The 27,772-nt window shown below is 33.4% G+C and overlaps 1 protein-coding gene across 4 annotated transcripts in view; it reads right to left on the minus strand.

Moving 5' to 3' along the window:
• Positions 1–27,772, minus strand: part of DIP2 (disco-interacting protein 2) — a 252,891-nt gene that overhangs the window by 101,488 nt on the left and 123,631 nt on the right. For 3 of the 4 annotated variants that reach the window (XM_035357830.2, XM_035357831.2, XM_035357829.2), the window contains exons 1-2: positions 17,618–18,037; positions 12,901–12,975 (exon numbers count right to left, since the gene is read on the minus strand). In XM_035357830.2, coding sequence (XP_035213721.1) covers positions 12,901–12,975; positions 17,618–17,816 — 274 coding nt within the window. In that variant the 5' untranslated portion in view covers positions 17,817–18,037. Of the gene's footprint in view, positions 1–12,900; positions 12,976–17,617; positions 18,038–27,772 lie in introns of those variants that run through there. The other variant, XM_035357833.2, reaches the window with a different exon arrangement.

A 27,772-nucleotide genomic window follows, 5' to 3' on the forward strand; every position in this document is an offset into this window, starting at 1 on the left:
ATAATCTATAGATATTTTAAAGAGGAAGATTTTACAAATAATCTATAGATATTTTAAAGAGGATTTTAAAGAGTGTTTAATAAGAACAACCATCCCTCCCTCCCCCTAAATCTGCATTTTATCGATTTAAATAATTTGCCTTTAAAAAAATATACATATATACAGTCAAAAGTCGTTAATTCGGACACCCATAATCCGAAATGATCTATAATCCGGACCTCAAAGCTAAAAACTTTCTGCGCATGCACCGCGTTGGCACATGCGCACAGGCGTTTTATGCGTGCACGTAAGACCTTGACTACTGCGCATATGCGTGTGCGCAAGTGCAGAATACGTTTTCGCCTGCGCATTTAATGTATAACGGACGGTGTAAGCTAAAATTATCTAATTATCTATTTCAGCTAATGTTAATGATTGCGTTGTTCCTTAATCTTCGAATTGGATCCCGCTTATTATTTTTTGCAGACTGTAAGAGCAATTTTATAAAAGTAAACTTAAACTTTCGATTATGTCAAATAGAATTTCCGATGCTGGAACTTCCAAAGGATCTACAAAACGAAAGTATGTTTCGATGTCCAACAAACAAAAAGTGGAAATGCTGCAAAAAATGGATAAAGACATGAAGAATGTGACAGAGAGGTTATTGAAAATGAAAAAATTTCGATTGGCAAGTTAGTCGGTATTCTCGGCGCAGCAACAGCCGCGGCGCGCAATGAATTGGAAGTTGATCTGTCAGCACTATCCTTATCTTCAGGGCAGATGTTTTTATTTTATTAGGCGTATAATTCCTTACTAAATGTAGTATTTCATCTCGATGTACTTCTTCTTTGATATGATTTAAATCAAATTCCTCGTCATTATAATTCGCTGCCGATAATGAAGAAACTGACACAGAGGTTATTGAAAACGGAAAAATTTCGATTGACAAATTAATCGGTATTCTCGACACAACAATTATAGGACTTGAACAGCGGAACTTTGTAACTGAACAAGAAATGATGTCTGTTTATAGAATTAAAGAGAAAGTATTATCACATAAAACGAAGCAACTTAAACAACTTACATTGAAAGAAATGTTTAATAAAGTAAACAAATAAATATTAAGCTTTTTTTTTTTTTTTTTTTTTTTTTTTGTAAATTTTGATACCCTTTAGATCATAATTGTTCTTTATTTCATAAATTACGGTTTCATATTTTTAATTTTAGAATTTCTGCATGCCATCTTACGAGATTTAAACTGATGATCTATAATCCGGAATCGCCGAAGTCCCGACGAGTCCGGATTAACGACTTTTGATTGTAGTTGCTTTTATGACATTCTTCAAAAAAATTTTGAAAATGAATAAGGCACTTTAGGGAAGAGGGTCAGGTATTTGACTAGTTATTTTTCTAATTCTTTTGCCTATTTTTCTAATTTAACAAAAAAAAAAAAAAAAAACTTCTCTTACTGTTCTTTCTCCCCCTCAATTTATTTAACAGTCACATTATTTACTACATATAATGACAAATGAACTTAATTCTGAAGAAAACCAGAGTTAATAGCAGCAATTCACACACAAAGCTTTAGTTTTGAAAGTCAGACAAAAGATTCTTAGGCTGTGAATGCAAAAATTAGTTGAAGAAAAATATAGTTATAAACAAACACAGAAGCTTCAAGAACTTTCTAGTTAAGGCAAGAAACGAAATCCATAACATTATCTACTGATAGAAAAATTATCAAAAAGTAACTAAGAAAAAAATTCATCAATGTTAGCAGTAAACAGAAGTTAAAATTTAGATAATTGTACAAAATTTATTTTAATCCAAGTATTACTACTTCTAAAGCCAATAAAAGTAGCAAGTAAATTGCCATAGGTAAAAACACTTAGACAAGGTCTCACTAAAATTTTTAAATGAAGCCCCTGTTATTTTCACTCCTAAGGATCTTTCAGCTTAAGAAAACTGGTACACAGCACTTTACTTACTGCTTAAATATTTTATTTCCAGCTTTTACTCACTTAGCAGTCAACAGCACTTAAAACATAAAATTTCTCAATAAAAACTTGAGATATTAGTCCCAATACATCAACGTAAAATCATTATGCATTAATTTTGATGCTCATTCTGTTTTAGCTAATATATCGAAGCTAATAAAGCCCTTCTGCAATTAGCCTGTCAGAAATAAGATTCTTGTAAACACTGGGAATAAATTATGCTACCAGCCTTCGTGTGATTCAGTCAACATTTAAATTTATTTAATCCACAACCCTTTAATATAACCTTTTTTACAGCAAAAGGAATTCCTCTTTAATTCTTTTCACAACATAAACAAAAATAAAAGTTACCATGTTACCACTCATTAACTCAGTGAAAAACTGTTAGAAAAAGGATGTTACAGCATGGAGTTTGTTAAAACTTTAGATGTGACATCCTCCCACTTTAAATTCTCAGGATGTAACAACCCAAATTCAGCATACTAAGGTTTTTATAAGTTCAGTCTCTAGAGGACGCCATTATTGTTCTACCAGTTTTGGTTGAGATCTTCTATTGAGTAGTAAGTCCTTGGTCCACCAGGATTTTCTTCATTAACATTTTCAGTTTTTCCACTTCTCATAAGGTTTTCAAGTGCTGCTGAACAGACTTCAAGAGGAAATATTACCAAGCAATGGCTTTAAGAATAGGCCTTTATTCGTCTTGATGCGAACTAACATCATTATCTTATCCCTACCATGAAGCAATCCCATTAATGGCCATTCAACATATTTTGTACCATCATTTCCGTTCAGTAAGAAGTGGTTCCTTCTTACTATTTGTTTTGTTATAGTTGATATGTCGAGCAACCTCTCAAAAGAAGATTAACCAGATTCAGTACTCCAGGAACAAGCATCCAGAGATCAAAATTTGTCAATTTCCTTATTTCTTGACCATGGTTCTTCATAAAAGTTTCCAAGGGTAATTTTGATGAATCCATGTTAAAACCATGGTTGAGTTGATTCAGAAGTACTGTTTAATATTGTTCCATTGGAGATTTTCTATTATAACTTTACACAAATGAGCTCTCGCCATTGTAACCAATAATTCTGAATGAGGAATGGTGAAAGGTCTCGCCAGAGCCACCCATGGTTTTTCAACCAAAACTTGGATGTGGACACTATCAGAGCTCTCTAATCTGTCAAATACAGCTGTGACATATACTTTGCTACTGGCATCGCAAAATGCATGCATACTAATGCCTTGGTAAAGATTAAGGTCTACTGAAAGACAATGTTTAATGGATTCTTCCTTTAGCTGACAAAATTCCAAAAACTATTTCAAAAATTCCTCCTTATTTTCAACTTTGATTTCAGCATCTCATGCAATTCTAGATTTCCACAGTTTCTGCAAAAACAGTTCAGATATTAACACAAATGAACTGGTGAAGCTAATGGAATAAAAACTTTATGTGTGACTGAAAAAATATATCATTTTGATATAGTTATAATTTTCTAACAAATCCAAGTTTATTTTAAACATATTATCTTTATGATCCCACACTAATCATAGTATGGAGGTAAATTAGTCCGGATCCTGGTCTCCTGTATATTGCTATCCTCAAAGTAAGTTTCCCATCGGCTATTATATGATCAGCTTTGTCAATAAAAAGTTGGATTTCACATTTCTTACTCAAACTAGTTACCAAACTATCCACATAAAAGTCTGTTAATTAAAGTCTTAATAAAGTTAATTAAGCCACATAAAAGTCTGTTATTATTCTGCTTGTTGTATTTGGGATTTTCCAGATATTTATCTAGATGATAGCAAAGAACAGCTTCTAACAGGGCTACTTTTTCTTAAGGGCTACTTTTTATGTGAAACACCACTCTTTTGTATTGCATGATCTTCAACTTATTCTTGTCATCATCATTCCACCACAAGAAATGAAGGCTATCTCAATCTTCAGGTCTCACACTAATTTGCAGAAAAGATTTTGGCTATAATGCCCTAATCATGTTCCTTGAATGTCAAAAGACGACTAAATACCAATTCTATCAAATTAGGTTCAGACTCTAAACAGCGATTTAAAGACGAAGAGTTAATATGTCTGTCCAATGCATCAAAAACTGAACGTACACAAATTGTCACTGCACCTTTATAATACATCTATGTGGTAAATAACATTCATGAGACACAACCTCGTCCAATACGTCTTCTATGATTTGTAGTGAAAGCTATTCGTTAAAAACCTTTTTGTATGCTGGAACTAAATTCTGGCTGAAGTTTTTTGGTTGTAGTCTGCAACTGTTTCAAAGTTGTATCTCGGTTGATTGGAATAGGAAGACAATCATCTTTCCATGGCAAAGAAACTTCATAATGCCCTTTTTCATTGATTTTAACAGTTCATTAAAAGAACAGTTTAGTCTGTAGCTCCCTTTCTTTATGGGCTGTTGCTTCTGTGGGTCATAAATACCAAGCACCTCTAATATTAAAACATCAGACATAGTAATTCCCCTTATAAACACATATTATTAACTGCTGCAGTATCTTCATTAACAGTGGGTAAAACTTTTTTTTCCTATCAATGTCCACCATAAATATGTTTCTGTAGCATCCACATGTGCAAGATAAAATTTTTCTTTTCCTGCTGATAAGTCTCCCTGCCATATCAGCATCAATTAGAATGTCAATTAGTGGACTGCTGTCACCAGCGTCAGCCATTGGAATGTTAACAGATTTTCATGCATCTATCCAAGGTCCATTTCTTGCTGATGGAAGAGTATCACATACATTGGTTTGGTCAAGAACATCAAATTTGCAAAAAAATTTATTGTCTAAACTACCTATTTCAATTTTATATAAATTACAGTCAAAAGTCGTTAATCCGGACTCGTCGGGACTTCGCCGATTCCGGATTATTGATTTTTCCGGATTATAGATCATCAGTTTAAATCTGGTAAGATGGCAGTCAGAAATTATAAAATTAAAAATATGAAACCGTAATTTATGAAATAAAGAACAATTATGATCTAAAGGGTATCAAAATTTACAAAAAAAAAGCTTAATATTTATTTGTTTACTTTATTAAACATTTCTTTCAAAGCGTGCATGCGTAAAGCATAAAAGCATACATTACGCATAGTCGTAATTAGAAAATTGCAACCAGAAAACTATTTAATGTGTATTCGTGATATTTATAATGAATTTGATTTAAATCATATAAAAGACAGAGTACATCGAGATGAAATACTACATTTAGTAATGAACTATAAGCCGAAAGCTATAATAGAATAAAAACATCTTGCCCTGAAGATATGGATAGTGCTGACAGATCAACTTCCAGTTCATTGCGCGCCGCAACGTTTCCCTCCCCCGCAGAGCAGCGTAAAATTGATAAACAGATTTCGAAATGGTTAGAAAAACAAAGGATATGCCTTTATTTATTTATTTTTATTTTTATTTATTTATTTTTATTTTTATTTATTTATTTATTTATTTATTTATTTTTTGCAGCAATTCCACTTTTTGTTTAATGGACTTCGAAACATACTTTCGCTTTGTAGATCCTTTACATATTAGTAAATATATATCGGAAATTCTATTTGACATAATCGAAAGTTCAAGCTTACTTTTATAAAATTGCTCTAACAGTCTGCAAAAAAATAATAAGCTGGATCCAATTCGAAGATTAAGGAACAACGCAATCTGCAACATTAACTGAATTAGATAATTTTAGCTTAGCTTATACCGTCTGTTATACATATTCCTTTCCATTTACAATATGAATTAGCATCATTCCAAGAAACATGAATAACTTTATGGTCCATACTAGATCATTACAATCCATTTAATTTCTATCAATTCTGTGGTATTTAATTACATTAAAATGCACGTTCATAGCTACTAAGATTACAGCAGTGATTAAACGCTCACGCATAAATGTATTATGCGCATGCGCACAAGCATATTCGCAGCCGTAAAGGTCTTACGCGCATGCGTCAACGCGACGCGTGCACAGAAAGTTTGTAGCTTTGAGGTCCGGATTATAGATCATTCCGGATTATGGGTGTCCGAATTAACGACTTTTGACTGTATACAATTTTTCACTGATTGTAGCGCCTCTGATCAGTGAATGAGATAATTTTTGCCAATTCAAGGATTTTAAACCTCATATATATGTAGTTTACTTTCTGATATATGATTTTTGATATCTGATATGTGATTTTAGTCAAATAATGCCCTGATTTCATAAAGAAGAAACTTTCCCAATCAAATTTACCTCTAAAGTCTGCAAGAAAACTTTAGATGAATTACAACTAGCCAGATTAATTTACTTATCTTTTTCATATGTTTTATCCCCTTTATTGAAGACATATTTCACTATTGCTATTTTATTACCAGGCAGTTCGGGACACATCACTCACTACACAATGACCCTTGTTACAAAGAGCACATCTCACAAAATTTCAATACTTGTCTCAACGATGTTCTACCTTGAAACTTATGAAGCAACATCTTTTTTTTCTTCAAAAACCTTTTGTTAATCTACTAACATAATTTTTTTGCACTTTAAAACAGTTCAAACAATCATATTACAAAAAATACAGAGCTGTTAGTGCAAATTTGTGTTCAACAAGTATTGTATGAAATTGTTTGTGAGCTTTCTTACACTTTTTGCTTTAATTGAAATTTTATCTCTAAGTCCAAACCTGGCCATGGCTAAATTTATTCACTCTTCAGACTCAACTTTAAATTTCAAGAAGTTAGTAAACTACTGAATCAATCTTTTAGATTGCTGTCGTCGTCAATATTTGGGCTTTTTTCCCAAGCTCCAAAAACAAAATCTTCACACACGCATGATTCAACTAAGGGATAGAGTAAAACCGCATTTTATACGTAGCAATGCCTAGAGATTCAATAATCAGAACCCGAGTCGCAAGATTATCACAAACTGCACAAAAATTATGAGAATTATGTCATGAGGTATTTTTTGAAACTAGCTCTCTAACATATACCTCTACTAATACATCATCCTGACCAGAGATTTTAAAACTCTCCACAGCTTTTGGGTAATTTTCTCTCATCGGAAGTAACTTTCAGTGAATTCTCTAGCCCAAAAATCTTCAACTGTGTAACAAATTATGAAGTTTGTCCAAGTCAACAATACATGGATGTTTAAGTACTTTTTTTCCCCCTCCAAAATTGCAACCATTCTTTAACATCACCATCAAATTTATGCAATTTCAATTTCGGCACTTTGAATTTTCTACTGCTGAAACTGCCAACAGTATCAGCATGATTATTGTTTATGTCAACAGAAGTAACAATATTCATATCCTTATTTTGCCCTTCACTAATAATATGCTTAACAAAAACATTTAATTCAGTTTCAAGCTCACAAATATCTACATCATGTTGAATACCAAGTTTGTCTAATTTACTTATAAAAGTAAAAGCAGAATGCTGAGTTGTGTGAATCTTCAAAAGACATTCCATCTCTAAATGCAAAAATTAATTATGCTTACCTCTGCAATTCTTTGGATTTCAAATTATTCACACTGTCCTGCCGAGGGTACCATTAAAAATTACTTTAGCATGGAATAAAACATGCTACCAGCATTCGTGTGATTCAGGAAAGTGAACACTTAATGAATTTTAATCCAAAGAAAAAAAAAACCTTTTTTACAGCAAAAAGGAATTCTTACTCACAAACTCGATGAAAAGCTGCTAGAAAAAGAAAATTGTTAGAATATGGAATCAGTTAAAACTTGAGATAATTTTGATTCTTTGATGCTAGATGGTAGTAAGAGTTTTTAAATTTCACCCACTGATGGTACAACTTTTGTTGGAAGCCAACCAGAAAAGTATGATTTCCGCTTTAGAACAGAAAGGAATTTAAATTATTGAATTATTAATTAGATTTATTGATTAGATTAATTATTAATTAGATTTATTGAATCTGCAAAGACTGTGAAGTTAGGCTGTGCCTTGAACCCTGTTTTGAACTCTATCATACTAAACTGCATTTCTAAGGTATTTTTTCTTCAGTGCTTTATATTTTCTTAAATTTTATATATTTTACATTTTATATAATGCAATAAATAGAAATTAACTGTAATTCAACTGAAATTTATTTTTAAAAAAATTCTTTTGGTGATAACATTTGAAATTGGTTTTTCTGGAAACTTAGTTTCTCATGATAAAAATCTATATCAAAAATTATTTTCAAGAAAGGAAAAATGCATTTTTCAATTCCCCAACATATATAGATTTAAGATATGAAAAAAAAAAAAAAAAAAGTCTTAGTCTTTTAAACATTACCAATGCTAGTAATTCAATGAAAATGTCATGGAAAATAACCTGAGAAAGCCTTGGGCCCAAGCTCAAATCCTGGTTAATACATGGACATTTGTAAGTGTATAATGTCTTTGCAGCAGCATGCAGGCATTTAAAATAACGTCAAGCTGAAGAGTTACTTCAAGAGATTGATGAAGGGAAAAGGGGTAAGAGATCCCCAGAATTCCTGAGGCACAGTTTCCCCTTTCTCACAGGATTAATGCACTTGCCCCCTGGGCAACCTTCTTTGTGATGAGATAATTAAATGAACAATGGATTTTAACCATTTCCAAGGAATGTATTACATTGCAAGAGTCTCTAACCATTTGGAACCTCAAAAACAACTTAAGAACATTATCCCACAATTCCCTAAATCTTAATTTTTATTAGTTGTATTATTAATAAACAGTATGTGAACTTGAGCTAGATATATGTGCAAAATATGCTTTGAATATAATACAAAAATTAAGATTGAAATTTATAGATATGCATCATATGCCAGATATAAAAATGATAGATTTAAAAATAAAGAAAAGATAAACATAAAAAATTTAGATTTCTGCATGTACCTAAATGCTGTTTATTTTAAAAGAAATTACACCCCTTATGAACTAAAAAAACTTTGATTATCAAGAAAGTATGAAAATTTTGTCATACTCGTCTTTCAGGCACATCACCAAATTCTATTTCGTCTTCACCATCACTGTTACTCTGATTCACAGATAAATAATCATGTTCCATTCCCTCTAGATTGTTCAATATACTACAATTTTTAAATGACTTATTATCCACTCATACACTATTTCTAAACTGGCATGATGCATTTGGCCTCTTTCTGTAACTGTTTTTCACCTTCTATTATCCACATATTCCCCTGTCGTTTTAAATTTTCCTTGAATGATTTACTGACAAACGCATCTAATCGCTGAACTAAAGGCATTAATAAGCCCAGAATAATTGTCATGTCTGTCTGTCTCTTTCAACAATTTCTTTGTATTCTAAACATGTCACAAACTATGACTTTCTGGCAGAATGTTAAAGCTACATTGCCTACTTATAATCAGAAATGTGATTTTGAATTTTATTTTGTGGTTTATATATTTTTCGATCGTTGTTCTGAAATGGGAGAAAATGCTTTCAGCAAATTTGTGGTGAAATTGTTTTGGTGACGTTTGAAATTGGTTTTTCTGCTGTTCGAAGAAGCATTCGTTCATGGCAAGAGCATTTTATTTTATTCTTGTTCTTATTTTGTAGAATGTTATGTTCATTGTTTTTTTAGAATGAATTTCTGCAGTTATTTTTTTTTTTTTGAATCGTTTAAAATTTAGTTTATTTTGTTGATTATGCCTAGATTGTGCAATTCATAGATGTTTTTTAAAGTTTAAACAGAATGCTGTGCACATGGCATTCTTTGAAACTTATTGTTATGTTAATTTATTTAAACTTGGTGTGCATAGTTCATAGATTCCTTCGCTGCATACATTTTTTTAAGCTGTTTTTTTTTTTTTTTTTTTTTTTTTTTTTTTTTTTTTTTAAAGTTAAAACATATCACTGTGTACATGGATTCTTGACAAATATTTTTGGTTAGAAACTTTACATTTTTGCTATCTAGATTTTTTTGTTTTTGTTTTGTTCAGATTTATAGAGATGACATCTTGATGTTTATGTGCACCCATATGGTGGGGCAATAGGTGATGCTTTTCTGTTACAGGACGACAACACAAGACCACACAGGGCTCGCATCATAGATGATTATCTTCAACAGGAAACAATTATGCGCATGGAGTAGCCAGCTCGATCCACGGACTCGAATCCTATCGAACACGTTTGGGATACTTTATGGAGACGTCTAGCTGCTCTCAATCCACCCCCTCAAACCCTTGTCGAGCTTGCAACTGCTTTGCAAGAGCAATGGCTCTCGCTTCCTATGGAACTGATAGACCGCATAATTCAAAGCATCACACATCGCTGTATGTGCTGTATTGCTTCTAGAGGCGATCATATTCCATATTGAAGGTACTTTTCCTATAGCAAACTGACACCTTCGATTTGTTCATTTTACACATCTGTTAATTTCTATACTACCATATTTGTCTGGTAATTTCTTTTTATGTTATTTGATACCTTACAATGTGTTGTATATTGTGGGTAAGTTTCATTAAATTCTACATGTAACTTTTTCAGTAATCGTGATTTTTCCTTAATTTATGATAACCAGTGTATGTAATAATAATTTAATGCATATAATAAGTTATTGCAATAATGTATATAATAATTTAATTAAATGTATCTAATACGCCTTATTTATTTTGCACTTTTAGTCTGAATATTATGATTTATCTTTTCTGTCCTGAAATCCACAAAATCCTAAAATTTGCACAACCTCTGGTCCCAAGCTTTGCAGATTTCTGGACTACTGTAGTAATATGGCATCAATAACATGGAAACTTTTCAGTTAGTTGTTCAAATCTTTTAGAAGCCATGCAAAACTTTTTTTTTTTTTTTTTTTCTCTTCTCACAGAACTATATTATTCCATGCCATTAATCGACTACACCAACTCAAAGTTGCTTTAAAATTGTTACTTTCATTTGTATTCTCCTTTGCCTATTTTAAGGTAAACAGGCTGTTTCTTGTTACAGTTAATCCAATCTGGTAATTTTCTCACACCCAGTTCACAGCACTTTCTCTAGGATAGGCCATTTCATTACTCCTTTATCCAGAGCACATTTATTTTTTAGCACTGATTTCGATTGCAATTTCATTTTTCTTCCACTCATAAGAGCTTTTGTCAATACAAAACATCCTTGCTGCAATATGATTTTCATTTTCTTTGAAAAACTGAATGCCTTGTATTTGAACTCAGCATTGACTTGTTTCAAGCCTTAAAAATCACTGCTTCAAATGACTACAGAAAGAGAGAGAAGACATGACTCCCGATTCTGCGAATTCATTTGGGTCAGAAGTGCATTCTTAAAATTATATCTTCCTTTTCTTGAAACATTAGAATAGCATTCTTGTGCACAGCTGCATTGTATACAACCCACCTTCTTTGCAGAATTATTTATTCCCTCAAGCCTTTTGTGTATACACATCCCCCCAACCTCTTGTCAATTCAGTACACCATTGATCAAAGCCTGAGGGAAAGCTTTGAATTAATAATTTCAAAATATAAAAGCATTGCACATATATCTTTCATGTTTCTTTGTAAAGAAAAAGGTGCATGTTATATGGCGAATACACCTAAAATTAAAAAAGGTTAGAGCTGACTTTAAGGTACCTCTTGTATTATCGCGAAATTGTTGTTTCATTTATCACCAAGTTGTTGTCTCATTTATGACAACCTGAGTAGTTGAAGTCTATGGAAACCCTATTATGACGTAATCGGATGCGGCAAATTTGAATCATAGGAAAAAATTTGGAAAGTTTGTGTTGAATTTTGAATAAGAGCTTGTGTGTGTTATGGATTAGTATGTTGTTATTTTGTGGTTTACACAGTAAATTGGCTGAGTTTCCATAGGATTTGGAATGAAAGGGAAAAAAACATTAATTGACTGGTGTGTAAATGAAGGTTTACTTAGTAGCCATTATTAAGTGTCCTGTTTGGAGGAAGAAAATGTGTATGGTCGAAAATCAGATATTTTCGAACGGAGGATATTTTTTACTCTTATTTTTGTGAATTTATGTGGCGACACCAGTGTACAGATTCTAGTTCAGATAATTTTAGGAAGTGTTTGGATGCTGAAGGAATTTTGTTTAACTGAAGACGCGTAAATTTGTAAATAAGGTAAGTGGATATTTCCTTCGTGTAGTGCTAAAATGAATTTCCTTTTTTAAGTTATTTCATTGTTTGATTTAAAATGTAGTTTATTCAGATTATATATTTTTTTGTTTTGCTTCTTTGACTTTGAATATAGTTCGATGTATACGTGGACAAAGTCAAGGGAGTGTGCAAAGCCTAGTTTGTGAAAGTTACTGATTTTTTTTTTAAGTGAAAATAGGTCGATGTGTAGGATAAAGTCAAGAGAGTTCGCAATGCCATTTTTGTGCAATTCTGGGCTTTTTTTAAGTGAAAATAGTCGATGTGTACATGGATACCGAGTTTGTGCAATTCTTTGTCTTGTTATTTTGGCTTTGTGTAGCAGCGATTTTTGCCCCTACGCAAGCCAAAATAACGAGCCAAACAATTGCACAAACTCAGTATCCATGTACCACCAAAAATCGTCAAGTTTCACCAAGGGGTACCCTAAAATATACTTTTACCTTTAAAAATATAGTTTGGAACTATAGGTGCATGTTATATGCCAGAAGATCTCAAAAATGACAAGTGAGAATAAATTGAGATATTACAGTAAAGTCTTTTTAATATAATTTCAATGCATGACATTGTGCAACTATTTAGATAGCTCTTCACTTTGGCTTCATATAGCTTTCTACTGTATTTGTCAAAATATTTGAGAAATGCTGAAACATACTTATTGTGCTTAAACTACACTGTTTCAGCATGTGATGCAAATTTTTATTTACAAGAATATTTTACTTAACATCAACAGAAAATGCTGACAATAACTAAAAATTTGAAAATGAAGAAAAAAACAGTATGAACACATTACCTGCACTACGAGCTGGCATATAAGGAGCCAGTAATTTTGCTCTTTTCTTTTCATATCCTTTCTGGGTTATATCACCTAAAATATATATATATCTTAAGTAAATACCTCTCAGTACATTTGAAGAAACTATACAAAAAAAGGAATAAAAAATACTATATATTAAGTCTAGTTTACAAATAATAATCTAAAAATTAGCTTATAATGTTTAATGTAGGTACAATGCTGTTTGCTGACAGTCACAGTGTCAAAATTTTTGGAATCGTAACATTTACTAATGAAAGCAGATACAAAATTTCTGATTTAGATGGCAAGCAGAATGTTAGAAGAAAGCAAAATGCATATTTTCACTCAAAGAATTTACATGTTGTTATAAAACATTTACAACAGAAAAAGAAAGCATTTCAGGCTACACATGTAATTGCAGAATAAACAATTCATAATTCTTTATATGCAAATCAGAGAAATTTGCATAATCTGAAATAAATTTCATAAAATACTTTCTGTCTTGCAGCTAACTCTTTCAACATAACAAACAAAAGCACACTGTACATACATACAGACTGTAGATATTATATAACTACCCTGATGACATTACAGTTCCAAGTCCAGTTCTGAACTGCTCAGAAAATTTATAGGCTCTACAATTATAGTCATAATATTTCAGTTGAAATATTATGACTGTATTAATTGTATGATACTCATGATCAGCTAACAGAAAGCTGGAAAAATAGTTATATCTAAATTTCTGCCTAATAACCAGCTGAATTAATTTATGAGACTAACCTTTTTTAGGGGGGGGGAGAAAGGAAAAGGAAAAGAAACTACTAGGTACAAAATAAATAATTGTTTTCTCCCTTCTATATTATAGTGTCTAAAGACGTTTTACTTCAAAATTCATTACAAAATGAATTCAGGGATCTTTTCTGCTATGGGACAACATACCACACAATTTTCTATAGAAAGATACGTGCACCAACTCTGCTTACTGACATCTCTCAATTAAACTTGCAACTATACTACTGTTCTTACCACCCAGTGGCACCATGTTACCCAGTGACTAACATGGTGCGCAAATGCACCACAGGTCCGGAGTTTGATCTCCGGGCAAGGTTGACTCAGCCTTTCATCCCTTGAGTGGGTTGATAAAATGAGTACCAATTTCGCTTGGGGGCTAAACACCAGGGCTCCTGCAACAAGCTGACCACTTGCCGAGGGGATATGCTGATGCACCCCGGGGCCCAAGGTCTCGGGGTGCATCATACTATTTTGTGTGCTTTGTTTACTGAAATAACTAACCTTTAGGTTAGTACAGGATATTGGGCTAGGCTTTTTGCTCTCTAGTACAATCTCTGTGCCTCCCTAAATCCTAAAATTTCTGCAGCCCGGTACAGCAACACCGGCTCTGTTTATGCGAGAAATTTCTTGTATTCAGAAAAATTCTACAACAATTAAAATAAGTTAATGCTATTTCCCCCCCCCTGGAACCACCAAGTTGCTATTATTTGCTCACTTAATAAATGATTCTTTATTCTCTTACTTGTTTTTCTTTTGCCTGTTCATTTCTTATTTAACTTAATCTCTCTACATACATTTCTAGAGAAAATTATTTGGCATATCGAAAGCATCCCAATTCAGCTTCAATTGTAATGCCCATATAATAATGCATGTTTAAAGATTAGAAAATAAGTTCACTTAGATTGATATATTTTCATGAAAATAAATGAAACCAATCGAAAACAAGTTTTCTTAAATTGATAAATTTTTTTTTTAAATTTTATTATTTATTTAGAAAATTTTTATTAGCTTTTCATCTTAATGGCTTTTATGATTTTCAAATAATTTAAAAAAAGATGCGAGTAAGCAAAGCACTGTACGACCTAAGACTTCCTCAGGCAACTTGGCTGGTCTTCCTGTAATGTTAAAGAAAAACATTGAAATCCTCAAGCCGCCAGCCTATGCAGGCCATAAATAACAATAGATGAGAAAATTACACTTGGTTAAAGACAGTTTTATTCTTATATAAGCCACTCACCATACAACTTTTAAATCAGGGTTTAATTTCTAAAATTAGAAGCACCAAAGCCCTACAGAAGACTCAGGAACAAAGAAAAACTGAGGAACAAAAAAATAAAAAATATATTGTTTTTAAATTGAGTAATTAAATTTAAATTAAAAGAAATGTAAAGAAATAAACAGAAATCTAATAAATTATGAAATTATTTTCTTATTGTTAAATTAAAAAAATTATTGGATATCGTCATATTTGGGGATCCGTCTGGAATAAGAATTCCACACAGAAGCTAAAATGCAGCTCAGCCGGTCTCCATCTGAATTTAAGTCCTGATTATATGTATAATGCACTATCTCAAGGCATGACAAATACAAACGCCATTCCTTTTTTGCAGAACACTAATGGAAAAAGATAAAATGATTAAAGCATCACAAAGGGGAATATTGACAACTCTAGAAACAGTATGAGGATATGGAAGGAAACTTTAACAGAAAAGTGCAGCTTTAAAAATAAAGAGGAAAGAGTTCAAGACTTTTTGATCACGATGCCCTGTCGATATAATTTTAACTGTCAAAAAGAATGAATATGATTGGATAATAGCATGAGAATAAATGTAGCATTCCTCCGTACAAGTGAGAGCAGTGATCCCCCCCCATTTGGTTACATCATTCAAAAACTCTATTAGATCTCTGCTCACTAGCATGGAATATACAAGACCAGGGTATCACTTTTAGTACTTTCAGGAACACAAAATTTACTCGCTTTTATAAATTCATTGCATATCCTGGAGAATGAACCTTTGATATATGATTGGGGGCTTTTCCTTCCTTTAAAGGTCTCAAACTTTGTGCAAGGTTTGAGTGCTAAGGAAAGACAGCCTGCATTCGGAAGTTAGAATCAATTTTTAAGGCACGTTTAAATTAAACCAAAATTTATCTGCTAAAATTGTGGTTCACTTACATAATAAAAGGGCGACAGAGCCCTTTTGTTTAGGGCTCTGATGCGCTCCCCCTAAAATTATAATATATCTCGAAAAGTAAGAAGTACCGGAGCAATTTAAGCTATGTTTTAAACGTTTATTTTCCAAGAACTGTTTCTTTTTTATATTGCAATAATTTATAATTGATCCGCTCTCAAGCAGTCACCTTTCGCATTGATTTTATGCATGCTCTTCTACAAAAGTTTAAATTTTCTGCCTGGAGAAAAGATAAACAATCCATCGCGACCCCAGATTGGCCGATTACGGCTTGGTTGGCGAAACACAGGAGGTAAACATTATTTGGCGATATCTGACGTCATTAAAGTCACGTGATACCAGCTCGTCATATTCCAAGCCGGAAAGTTAAATGGAGTTCATATCTAGTGGAATGTTCAAATGAATATTCATTTGACTTAAGTATTTTAAACTATGCATTGTATAAATATAGAAATATTTAAGTTGCTTAAATAAATCTAACGAATGATGTGAAGTTTCAGATGACAAATATAATAACACAGTTAAATTTTCTTATACTTTGCAGACAATTTGATTTTGCACAAAATGTAATATTACTATAACGTACAATACTATTGATTGTAGTACATGTCACTATTATTCTTTCATTGGATATTTTTAAAATTTATTTCTAAAACTCAAAAGAGACTTAACAAAATGTTTAATTATGTAATTAGTCTAATATACAGAAATAATACACTTTTTGTGCAAGATGCTACAAGTCCAAGTTAAATTCAAATGTTAAGAAAGCTCCCTCATGCTTTTACATAATTTGCATGGAATAACAGATTACAATGTACACAAATGAATGTTTAAAACAATTATTTGATTAATGGATTTTTTTTTATTTAACCATACAGGTAATTTATATAATATTTCGTTATTTCACACTGATATTAAGTCTATTAATGAATTATCAGGGAGTGTTAATTTAAGGTTTAGAACAGAGGATACCTTATGAAAGTTATGCAAACTATGGCCCCCTTTCACATACAAAATATGTTTCCACACATTTGGTGACAACATACACTAGCACTTCTTAACATCTACAAAAAGTACCGTATACGATAATAAATAAAGTATGTACCGATTTTACAAAAATTGATTTTAGGGGGGGGTGAAATAAATTAATCTAAGAGCATAATGTTAAGTTGTTACTGTAACTAAACCTATCAGATTTTGATTTTACACAGTGAAGAAGTGACCGAATTCCTCCACGCCTGAATTATTCTCCACAAACAAAGTCTTCAAAAATTAAGTAATCCGAGTTAACGTGAAAACATTACGTTAAATTTAAAAAAAAAAAAAGTTGTATTTCATATTCTACATTTATTTATTATATTTAAAACAAAAACTACTGCCATAAAAATTAAGTCAAATATTTAAAAAAAAAAAAATTCTCATAACACTATACTCTTCAAATTACTTGAACAAATAATACATGCATTAATTATCACAGAAATACTTCATACAGTTACACAAATTTAATTTTATGTAATGGCATGTATGTTTTAATTTTATACAACTAAATGGTATAAATTAGGAATGAACTCAATTTTTTCTAAATATTACACACGTTTGTTGTGCTGTGATAATGACAACGCTTCATAAGTGGTGGGGCGAAATATCATTATAATTACAACAGTATTTTAAATTAAAGAATTTAAAATTACATATTTTAAATTTTCACGAGTTACACAGTAATGCATTACCTTCAGAATCGGAATCTGATCCACAACCCTCCGAAGAGACGGCTGCTGAAAATCTCGATGATTCAGATCCGGAATCCGATACACTTTCATCAATAATTGAAGGCCAGAAGGCTGGGGGAAGACTATACAACAAAGGAGAAATATGTTGCATCTGCTGTCTCCCTGTCCGGTGGGACATCGAGGCCCCACTAGGCATCATGATGCACTCTATTAGTAAAATCAGCGTGATTATCCCACGCGAAATTCATCAACAGCTCAAAAGCAGCCAGCGAGCAAAATCCCCCCAACAAAATATCACATGAACAAAATCACTATTCAAGAGTATTTAACACATTTCTAAGAGCCACACAGAAGTAATTCCAATCATCTGTACTACTTGCCACATATCACTCACCATACCGACTAAACAGGTACTACAGTCAGTAAAATGTTTAGCAAACTATTGTTATTTTGATGATGTGAGTAGGGTTGCTATCATGGAAAATTCTCGCCAAATCTAGCGATAAAAATTTCCCACGGACGAAATAATAGCAACCCTACACCAGACAAATTTAAGATGATAAAAGAATGAGAATAACCTTCCCCCCCCCCTCCTCCTTATTTAACACATTCGTTTCGATTAAATACGGTAAATTTTTCAATTTTTCATTAGCAAAAAATTATATAGCAATTTTATTCGGGTTAAAAATCAAATGATGGTAATGGTGTAATGGTGTACTTACGATTTTATGAGAAAGGGTTTAAAAATAACATTTAACATACATATTTAAGTTCTTAATTATGCTCGTTGGGTAAGCATGCCATAGAGATAATTCTAAATCCTTGTATTGCAAAAGGAGGTTTTAAAAGATCATTATGTAAATTTAGACGTTGTGTATAAAACACAGACGAACTGTAATTGTGAGACTAGTGTTAGTCATTATGTGTAAATCTGTAACTGAAACTCCATATGCACAGAGCTGTTGGTAACCTGTCTTATTAAAGATATAATAGTTAGGAATAACGATAACCAAATTGAATACTTCTATCAAATCAAACAGATTAACAGAAATAAATTTATACACTTGATTACACAAAACCTGTGTTAGCAAAATTCGAAAAAAGCATTATACGGCAAAGTGTTAAATTGATAATCTTTTAATAGTTTAAAAATGCGGTAGAATTTTTTGTTGTCATTTATTTCTCACGTCACGATCTTACGTGCGGGCTGCCACATGAATAGTAATTGCCAGACGGGGGTGGGGGTCATTTACTCTTTCGGTTACTAATCTTCGACACTGTAGTAATTATAGCATGCCTTGGGCCCGCTCCATCGCAATTTTAATGGAAAGTAGGCTGGGATATGGATTGTCTCACTTTTTTAAAAAGAAAATATCATTTAGAAAACATACATTTCGCTAACTGGGAAGAAAAGTTGCCTTTTTTGGGGGGGGGCGAAAATAATGCAAAAGCGTTGCATATTTATCTGAAAGAGAGTCACAATCTCTGTAGAACGGTGTACCACCCGGGTACTTGGGCTACCCCTTGATCGAATAATAAAACTTTCTTAGTTGTACTTCAATTAACTAGGCATGAAGTTATGATAATAGTTTTTTTTTTTTTTTTTTTTTTTTTTTTTTTTTTTTTGTTTAATTTTTTAACACCTTTAAATTGTTAGGTTGTACCGTTCGAGCTGGTTCGGGAACCTGATATAAAAGGGGGTTAACACATGGCAAGTGCGAAAAACTCTTAGTGCTGCTATTAACTGGCATGTTCAGCAGCAGCTATACAAACTTATTCAATCCAGGACTCTTTTCCCCAGCATCCTGACGAACGAGTTGCTTGCATGGGTTTTTCGAGGTTTTTCCTTTTGTATAACGTGAATACGATCCAATCTTCCTTAAAATGCCCACCCCAAAAGCATCCTTCTCCTTCACATGTTTAGTTATAATCCAATTCTCTTCCCATCAACATCAAACGTCTTCAAAGTTTATTCTAAAACTTAATTAATTGTAAGCTTGTAAGATTTACCTCTTCAAAGGCACGACACATATGAGTACGCTTAGATTTTTTTTTTTTTTTTTAAACTTGAAATAATTCCAAGTGAACAAAAATTACAATCTGTTGTAAAACTACTAACTACAGAATCTCTCCCCATCGCCCCCCCCCAAAAAACCACTCGTCGTATGGCCCTACTTGATAATATTTTATTCTACTTAATAATCACGGCTTTGCCCCTGAAATCAGACTAAATTGATCATTATCCTTAAAAAAAGGTACTAAAAAGGTCCTCCAAGCTATCATAAAAATTTGTAAAGACGAACTCGCTACACCTGCGAAAAATGTAAAGAACCGGTATGCTCTAAATGTATAAAATCTTTTTATAAATGGCCATTTATTTGTTTACTACAGTAAACCCTTGCCGAACGAGGACTTGTGGAACGCGATTTTACGTACATGTATTCACTTAGTTTTCTGCATTTATCCAACGCGAAAATTTCAATTATACGCGGTACGCTGCAGAGCTTCGGCGGCGTTGCGATTGCCCTCTTTACTGACTAGTTTGAAAATTCATTTATTAAAGAAGTTAAATATCACTTGGAACAGCAAAATCTGAGTTTTAAACTTCTCGTAATTCTCGATAATGTTCCAGGACAAGGTACTGAAGCTCTCACAACATTGCATCCAAATATAAATGTTTTATACCTTCCACCGAACACCACTATTTCTTAAGTCAACTACTGGATGAAAGAATCACAAAACATTCAAAGTCTATTATGTCAGGCATTTCTGTAGCTCTGCAAATAGAAGTATCTTTACATCTCTGGAAATAAAGCACTAGACAAAGGAAGCTTTAAACACTGTGGACATTACTATAGTGTGTCTGCGCGAATATTTATTGCCGCCCTCATTAGTATAGAAGTTAGTGCTTCTGGCTTTCGCATCGCTGAATTCGGGCTCGAATCCTGGAGAAGGGCATAGACACTTGCAAGTGCATAGTGACTTTGCGGCAAAGAAACACTTAAAATACACGGTGAGCTAAAGTCTTTTCGAGTGGTAGATGGTAGGGAGAAGTGAAATGGAAGACCCCCTGTGTCCACCATCAAAATTGGAGTGGAGCTTAATAGCTAGTACGGCGGGACTACACCTGTCTAACCCATAGTGAATAACAGATGTCTCCCGATTTGTACCTGTAATCTGTGAATAATAACTAATTTTTGCAATTTTTCTCACTCACCGAATTGCTTGCTGCCGATAAAAATAAAACTTATTCGCACAAAAAATAACACAATTTCTTGGTACTTTCGTCCCTGAAGAGGTTAATGCCGCTTCAGAAATGCTCATTTGTACTAGCTGTTTGTCCATTATATAGCGAGCGACCAATGTTCAGCGTTCTTATCCTCATAATCACTGGTGAGTACATATTATTTAAAGTTAATTTAAAATAATATTAACGACAGGTAGATTAATTTAAAATGTTCATAATATATATTATTGTAAATATTAATGGAAGGGTAAAAAAGCACTGTAGATACGCCACGTGTTCTTTTTATACTATGATAAAGCTATCAAGCGCTTCTTTTCTAATGGCAGCAATGTTATGCAGAAGTATTTTTCAAAAGAAATGCATTTACGTTTCGGAGGGGGAGGAATCACTATTTGATTTTGTCTCAAAAATGTGTTTCGTATCACTTTTTTTAATATATATGTTACCGTGAAAGACCGAAATTGGAGAATGTCGACTTTCACCGGAGAATATCAACATTAACCAAATACGTCGTTGAAAGATCGAATATTGCACTACATTCTTGTATATTCGGACCCTCACCGGTGTATGTCGACAATCACAGATATGCTCTGGTGAAAGTCGAAAAGAGAGGTCATAAAGTGCCATAATAGTTTAAGTTGTTGCAATAAATAAGATTTGAATCACATAATTTAGTAAGTTTTTTATTACTGTTATTTTATTTTTTCATTTAGAACGTACTGTATAATAAAGTAAGTTTTTAACTTCTATTATTTTCCTTTCTCATTTTGAATGTATTGTGTGTTTTAGGTTCTCATGTTCTTAAATTTTTATTTCAAGTCTCAAGTGCGTTTATTCGCGACTGAATTACGGAGAAGAAAATATAATATTGTTATATGTTCAACATTCACCATTAGTACATGGTGAATGTCGACACTAACCGGTGTAAGTCAGAAATAAGAGTATTTGGAAAATATTTCGGACATACACCAAGAGACTATGTGAATGTTGACATTCACCGGTGAAAGTCGACATTCTCCAGATTTCGGTGTTTCACCGTAACATATATATAAACTGAAACACCTGTGTTGAAATAAAAGACGATAAACGAAAGAAAATTCTCTTACATGAGTTACAATAAAAATATACTTACCCTACAGCAAGCAGATTTTTCGAGCACCCGGTTGGACTAGTCCATTAGTCCAGATGCTTCAAGTTCCGATATATTTGAAAATTAAAATGCATATTATCATTCTTTTTATTATTATTATTATTATCGTGCTTTAAAAATAAGGTGGAATATTTTCAGATTCATGATTGTTGTTATTTACAGAATCCGATGAATTAAGAGGGAAAAAACCTCGATCGTTCTCCAGTATCCAAGTGGATAAAATCCTTATGCAGCGGCAGTTCGACCCGGTTCAAATTCCAACAAACCGGCTAGCTGGATGGGTTCACAGCTTTCCCTGTGTGTCAACAAATACAAACGGTTTCCCTTACAAAGGTCCTCTACGAAGGCATCCGTCTCTTTATGCAGATAACTCTCGTGTACTTTGCCGTAATAAATTAAACAAATAAACAAACAGTCTAGACCACTTGTAGAGTACTTTTTTCCAAATCATGCGGCTGATGATCTGTATAAAAAATTAATTAAAATAATAGTAAAATATTTTTAAAAAATTAGACGAGTAAATTAAAATAACAAAAATATATCAAATAATCGATAGTAATCGATGCCCGCGAAAATTATGGCATAAACGAAATCTACTACTTTTATGTTGCTTATCGAAATCGTGGAATAAGACGCAACAGGATTAAGCATTTATTTCATGCGAGAAAAAACAGTCTTTACAGCTCTCAGATGTCTCAACAACAAGATATTTCAATAAAAATTTCACTGCAATTCTTTTAAAAACCTGAACTTTCCATTCTCCAACTTTGCTTTTTCTGAGTTTTACCGGTTTTCTTCCCAAACAGTGATTCGCATATAATGAAACTCCTTTCATTCCTGAAGATATATCAAAAATTAAAAATTTCAAGAAAGATCATTCATGTGCTAGGAAATTTTCGTTTTCATGGAGCCTCATCCTTTGTTTCATGAAATGACCTCTCAGATAATAACAGCAACAATTCTTCGACCATTCAATTTCAAGATGAGGGTTTCCATTCAGTGGAATTAATAAAGGAGACAACAATATTTTTTTCCTCAGGCGATGTTTAATAAATAATAACGGCTAAGAAAACCTTTCACTCGAAATACAGAAAGAGCCACATGTGTATATGTAAAAGGACTACTGGTAGTGTAACGACCTACCGAACAATGAACCATTATACATAACGAATCGCTATCACTTCCACTGCATGAGCGAAACCTTTCTAAAAAGACAGGATGAAAAACACTGGATATAAAGATAAGATTTTTCATCGATGCTTAAAATTGAAACCAAGAAGAGGAAAACGCTGTTTGGTTGAATAATGGGGGGAAGGAGGAACTAAACTAAATTAATGCAAATTAAAAGTGTCTGTGCGTTTGTTTTTTTAAACTATTTCACATTCACTACAAATAGTATAAAGGTAAGTTTTTGTGAAATTTCATAACAGTTCAATTCAAAATACTACATAAAATATAAGGATTGTTGTACATTACGTATTATTGTCATTCTATATAAAGGTAAACTGAACTATGAATGGATTCTATAAGTGTTAGATACAGCAGATTGTACACACAGATTGTAAGTGTAGATATATTAAAAAGACGAAAATTTTGTTAGCTAGAAAATTATGGACAGAGAAATTGCAATGTAATTTTCCGTATTACTAAAACAAGTACCTCCCCCCCCTTTTTTTTTTAATTTCTGCTGTTTTTCTGACATTTGAATTTCAGTTTCAGTCATGGCATAAACACATGGAAGTACATACAATACATACAGTGTTTATAGTTTATTAGCTTGATTAATGGACTCAATGGAAAGAAAACTAATAAATTATAACTACACATTGTTGATAAATTTTTAAAAAACACAGTAAAAAATTTGAAGTTGCTAGTATCGCCGAATACATTTGAGGTAACTACAGTCGTCGAATCCTATGGACGCATACGCAAAATTATACATTTTTGAGAACACTTTTCAAATATACAAGATGGAACAGAACTTGCGGACACAATACTGGAATCAGAGTGGTATTTTGAGCTGATGATTTAATTGTTCTTAAAGCAATTTTACTAGCTTTATTTTACATGATAGGAAAGACACATATAGAGTTCACATCTTTACTACTAAAAAGGGAAGACAAGTTTTGAAACATAGTACAAGTTATTTCATGAGTACAACATTCAAATGCAACTGCAAGCAGTTTATTTTTCACTGATATTCCTTGCATGCAGATTTGGAAAGATCAGCGAAAGAACGTAAAATAGTGGCTGAACATATGCTCTGATCCAAGTAGAAAGAAGGAGCTTTATAACAAAATCTTTCAAACTTTTAAGAAAAAAGTCGGCAGGAATACGAAACATATTATAAAGTTTATTGTTTATTTCCCAACAAAAATATCATAGGATATAACTACAATTTTACAAATGCATTTTGGCGTCGTGACTAAAACAGTTGTATATCGCCTCGGAAAAACAAACAAACAAAAAATCTGATTAAGTCAGAGAATATGCGCAACACTAGTGGATCATCTTCTTAGCAAACTCGCCGATGGCGGCTGGTTTATAATAAAGGAAAACTGCCAAGAGGAACTTTAAAAAAATTGTTGATATTTTGTCAGTCTATATTTGGATAACGAAACTGTTACTGTGAAAATGTGAAGCAGTAACAGAAGGAGCACGCAATACTGTTAGAAGGCGGAATCACAAACTCTACAAACTTATGCTATATTTAGGTTTGTTTGAATACGGCAAAGCACACGAGGGCTACCTGCCTAAGAGGAGGAATGTCTTCGTGGAACACCATCCACGTTATACATGGGAAAACCCACAAAAAACACCCACGCAGACAGCCCGTTCGTCTGGAATCGAACTCCAGTCGAACTACTCACTATTTAGCGACATTACCGTTCGGACACTGATGGGACAAACGTATGCAAAGATTTCGCCTGAAACTCATGAGGCGCATTAAAATACTCAAAGAGAAGGTCAGAATTTTTTTTTTAATGACCCTGTGCTTTATTTAATAACTATTAGCCTTGCGCCTCTACAAGGGCCGGAAGTGGTGGCCATTTCATTATGGAAGCAACTAATAGGTGGCCACCGTTGCCTCCTATGAAGGGGACGGACAGTTACAACCATGCCTTCTCCGGGATTCGGACCTGGGCCCTTCGGTATCGCAGTTGGCTTCCCTACCCACTATACCGTCAGAATGGCTACACTGCCGAACTTTCCTCATTTTGAAGCTAGTCTGGGTCTAGTCGGAAGAACTTTGCTTTCCTTTCCCTCAGTTTTGAATTTGAACTCTGTCGCCGCTGGGACAAACAGAAAAAGGACAACTAATTACGCAGAGACTATGTGTCAGAGCCGCTATGTCATAGGATTATGTAATTTACATCCATCTGTAATCTATGTTCTTTGTGGTTGTTTTGTGTTACATTTCTAAAGTAAATATTTTACTTGTCGAGTCAAAGTCAAAGGAAAGTTACTTGTCGAGTCATTATTACGGGAGGAAATACTCTTTAATGTTACAATATAAATTTCTTGTTAAAATCTATATTTATACATCCCAAAATAGCGTAATATTTTGCTAAATTGTTAAGCAAATTCATCTTCAAAGCTACCGAAAGATAATTACGAAGGGTGCCTATGTGCATCTAAATTATACAATCATTACTTATCCGTCAGTATTTATTTATACAGAAGTGTCCCTGATTTCGATTGTTGCAGCCGAAGGTTCATTAAATCAGGTAATGTTCAGTGGCTTTATACTGTCGGCCACTGATGAATGCATTTTACGAAAAATATTTTCTTATTTTCAGTCTTTCAGTGTTAATAAATCAGTGTTTAGCTTTCAGTACACTGACTAATTTTTTTGTAACTGGTGTTTTCTATTAAGATTTTAGCTAATTTGTAGCGTTGTAAGACAGTTAGACGGATAGTTTCCTGATATTTTTCAAAAGAGTTGTTCAACTGTAAAAATATGCACATGCCCGCTTCACGTAACGGCTCAGGAAATTATACAAGGTTTTTTAACATTACTCAAGGACAACACAATAGCATACAACGCCCTAGGCGTAACCACAATCATCTCCCACTTTCCCACTGAGCTTTCTGAAATAGCACTCAGCATCAAAGGTATAATTCTTTAATCATTCTTTTGTACACAGTGCACATATACACTTCAATATCTGAATTTTGTTCTCCGAAAGTTTCCAATTTGAAAAATGTAACCAACACTTTTTTTTTCAGCTTTACACACTCGTGTGCAAAATTAACAGAATTTATACATTACATTAAATGTCCGGAATACTAATGGTAATACACGAGCTTTACACACTCGTGTGCAAAATTAACAGAATTTATACATTACATTAAATGTCCGGAATACTAATGGTCACATTTTAATGAAATTTGGTAAGAATATACACTTATAAGAGAGAAAGAGATGTACCTATTCAAACTTTTTTATGTAAGCATGATTGTCATTAAAACTCAGAGAGGAGCAATGTCATATCTACGTTGTGATATCGAACTGAAAATGAGTGTAGGTGGAGCGACGTGACGGCATATTGGGCAGGAGGTAGTTGAGGCAAGGAATTTGTATTAATTTAGAAGTCTTCTAATTAATACTTGTTCGGCGTGTTATTGTACCTTAATTATCTTAAAGAATTTGTAGTTCCCTACAAATTCTTTGGTTGAGTAGTTTTGAGCTCCTCAACCAAAGCAAGGCAGTTTTGAGCTCCAGTATTGTTTTTGGAGGGGAAAGCCCAAATCAAACTGGCACCCGAAAAGCATCCCAGATATACTGCATATGGTTAAGGTCACAAGATTTGGCTGGTCAATCCAGGAGGCGAATATCCTCACTTTCCAGGTAATCGTCAACTAGCTGAGCCCTGTGTGGACGAGCGTTGTCGCCCATTCACAGGAACGCAGGATTAACTGCGGCCCTGAAAAGTCGAACATAGGGCTCTAAGATTTCCTCACAGCAGTCAGGAAGCCATTGTCAAACACATACAGGAGTGTGCGGCCGTTCAACATAATGCTTACCCAAACCATTACATCGTGATGACCTTTTTCCTTGAAATAGTATTGTATTCCAGGATCTCTCCAGATACAGATACGTCGACACTCGGTGTCCAGGCTGAAATTTCGGTTCATCTGTAAAATGCACAGTGCTCGGTGAAGTCGGGTCCAAGGCGCATGTAGTCTACACTATATTAAACACACTCTCTTGTCTGCTGCAGTGAGCGGGACGTAAACAGCGGATCTTCGGGCATAGAGCCCTATCTCATGAAGCCTTCACGCAACTTCAGACGGTGAAACTCAGGCTCTAGTGGCAGCATACAGCTCACGTGAGAGCTGTAAAGCTGTAGTAATTCTGTACCTTCGCTCTGAAAGCGCCAAATAACAATCCACATTCCTCGTTACAAATCTTGGTTGACTTTGTCCAGGTCTCGATATGGATTCAGTGTCCAAAAATTGTTTCCACAAATTGCAGAGGACACTGGGCGTTACACTAACCAGCGTTTATGATTGGCCTGGCTCCATTCTACCGACAATTCTCGATCTCATTCTATCATCGATACGTCCGTGGCTACCCATTTTACCTGATACCTTATAAAATTTACCCAACTCTTGAGAGAAACACGACGAATGTCGTAAATAAGTACCAGCACACAAATCGCCAGAAATTCCTCGCACACTTTTTCCCTCCACAATCGCAGCTCCCCCAGACACGCACATGTTACGTTTATGTATTCGACTCTAAATATTTGCA

Source organism: Stegodyphus dumicola, chromosome X2 (assembly GCF_044657685.1).
Source record: "Stegodyphus dumicola isolate Sdum_Otavi_A_Nest chromosome X2, ASM4465768v1".
NCBI classification, from domain to species: Eukaryota; Metazoa; Arthropoda; class Arachnida; order Araneae; family Eresidae; genus Stegodyphus; species Stegodyphus dumicola.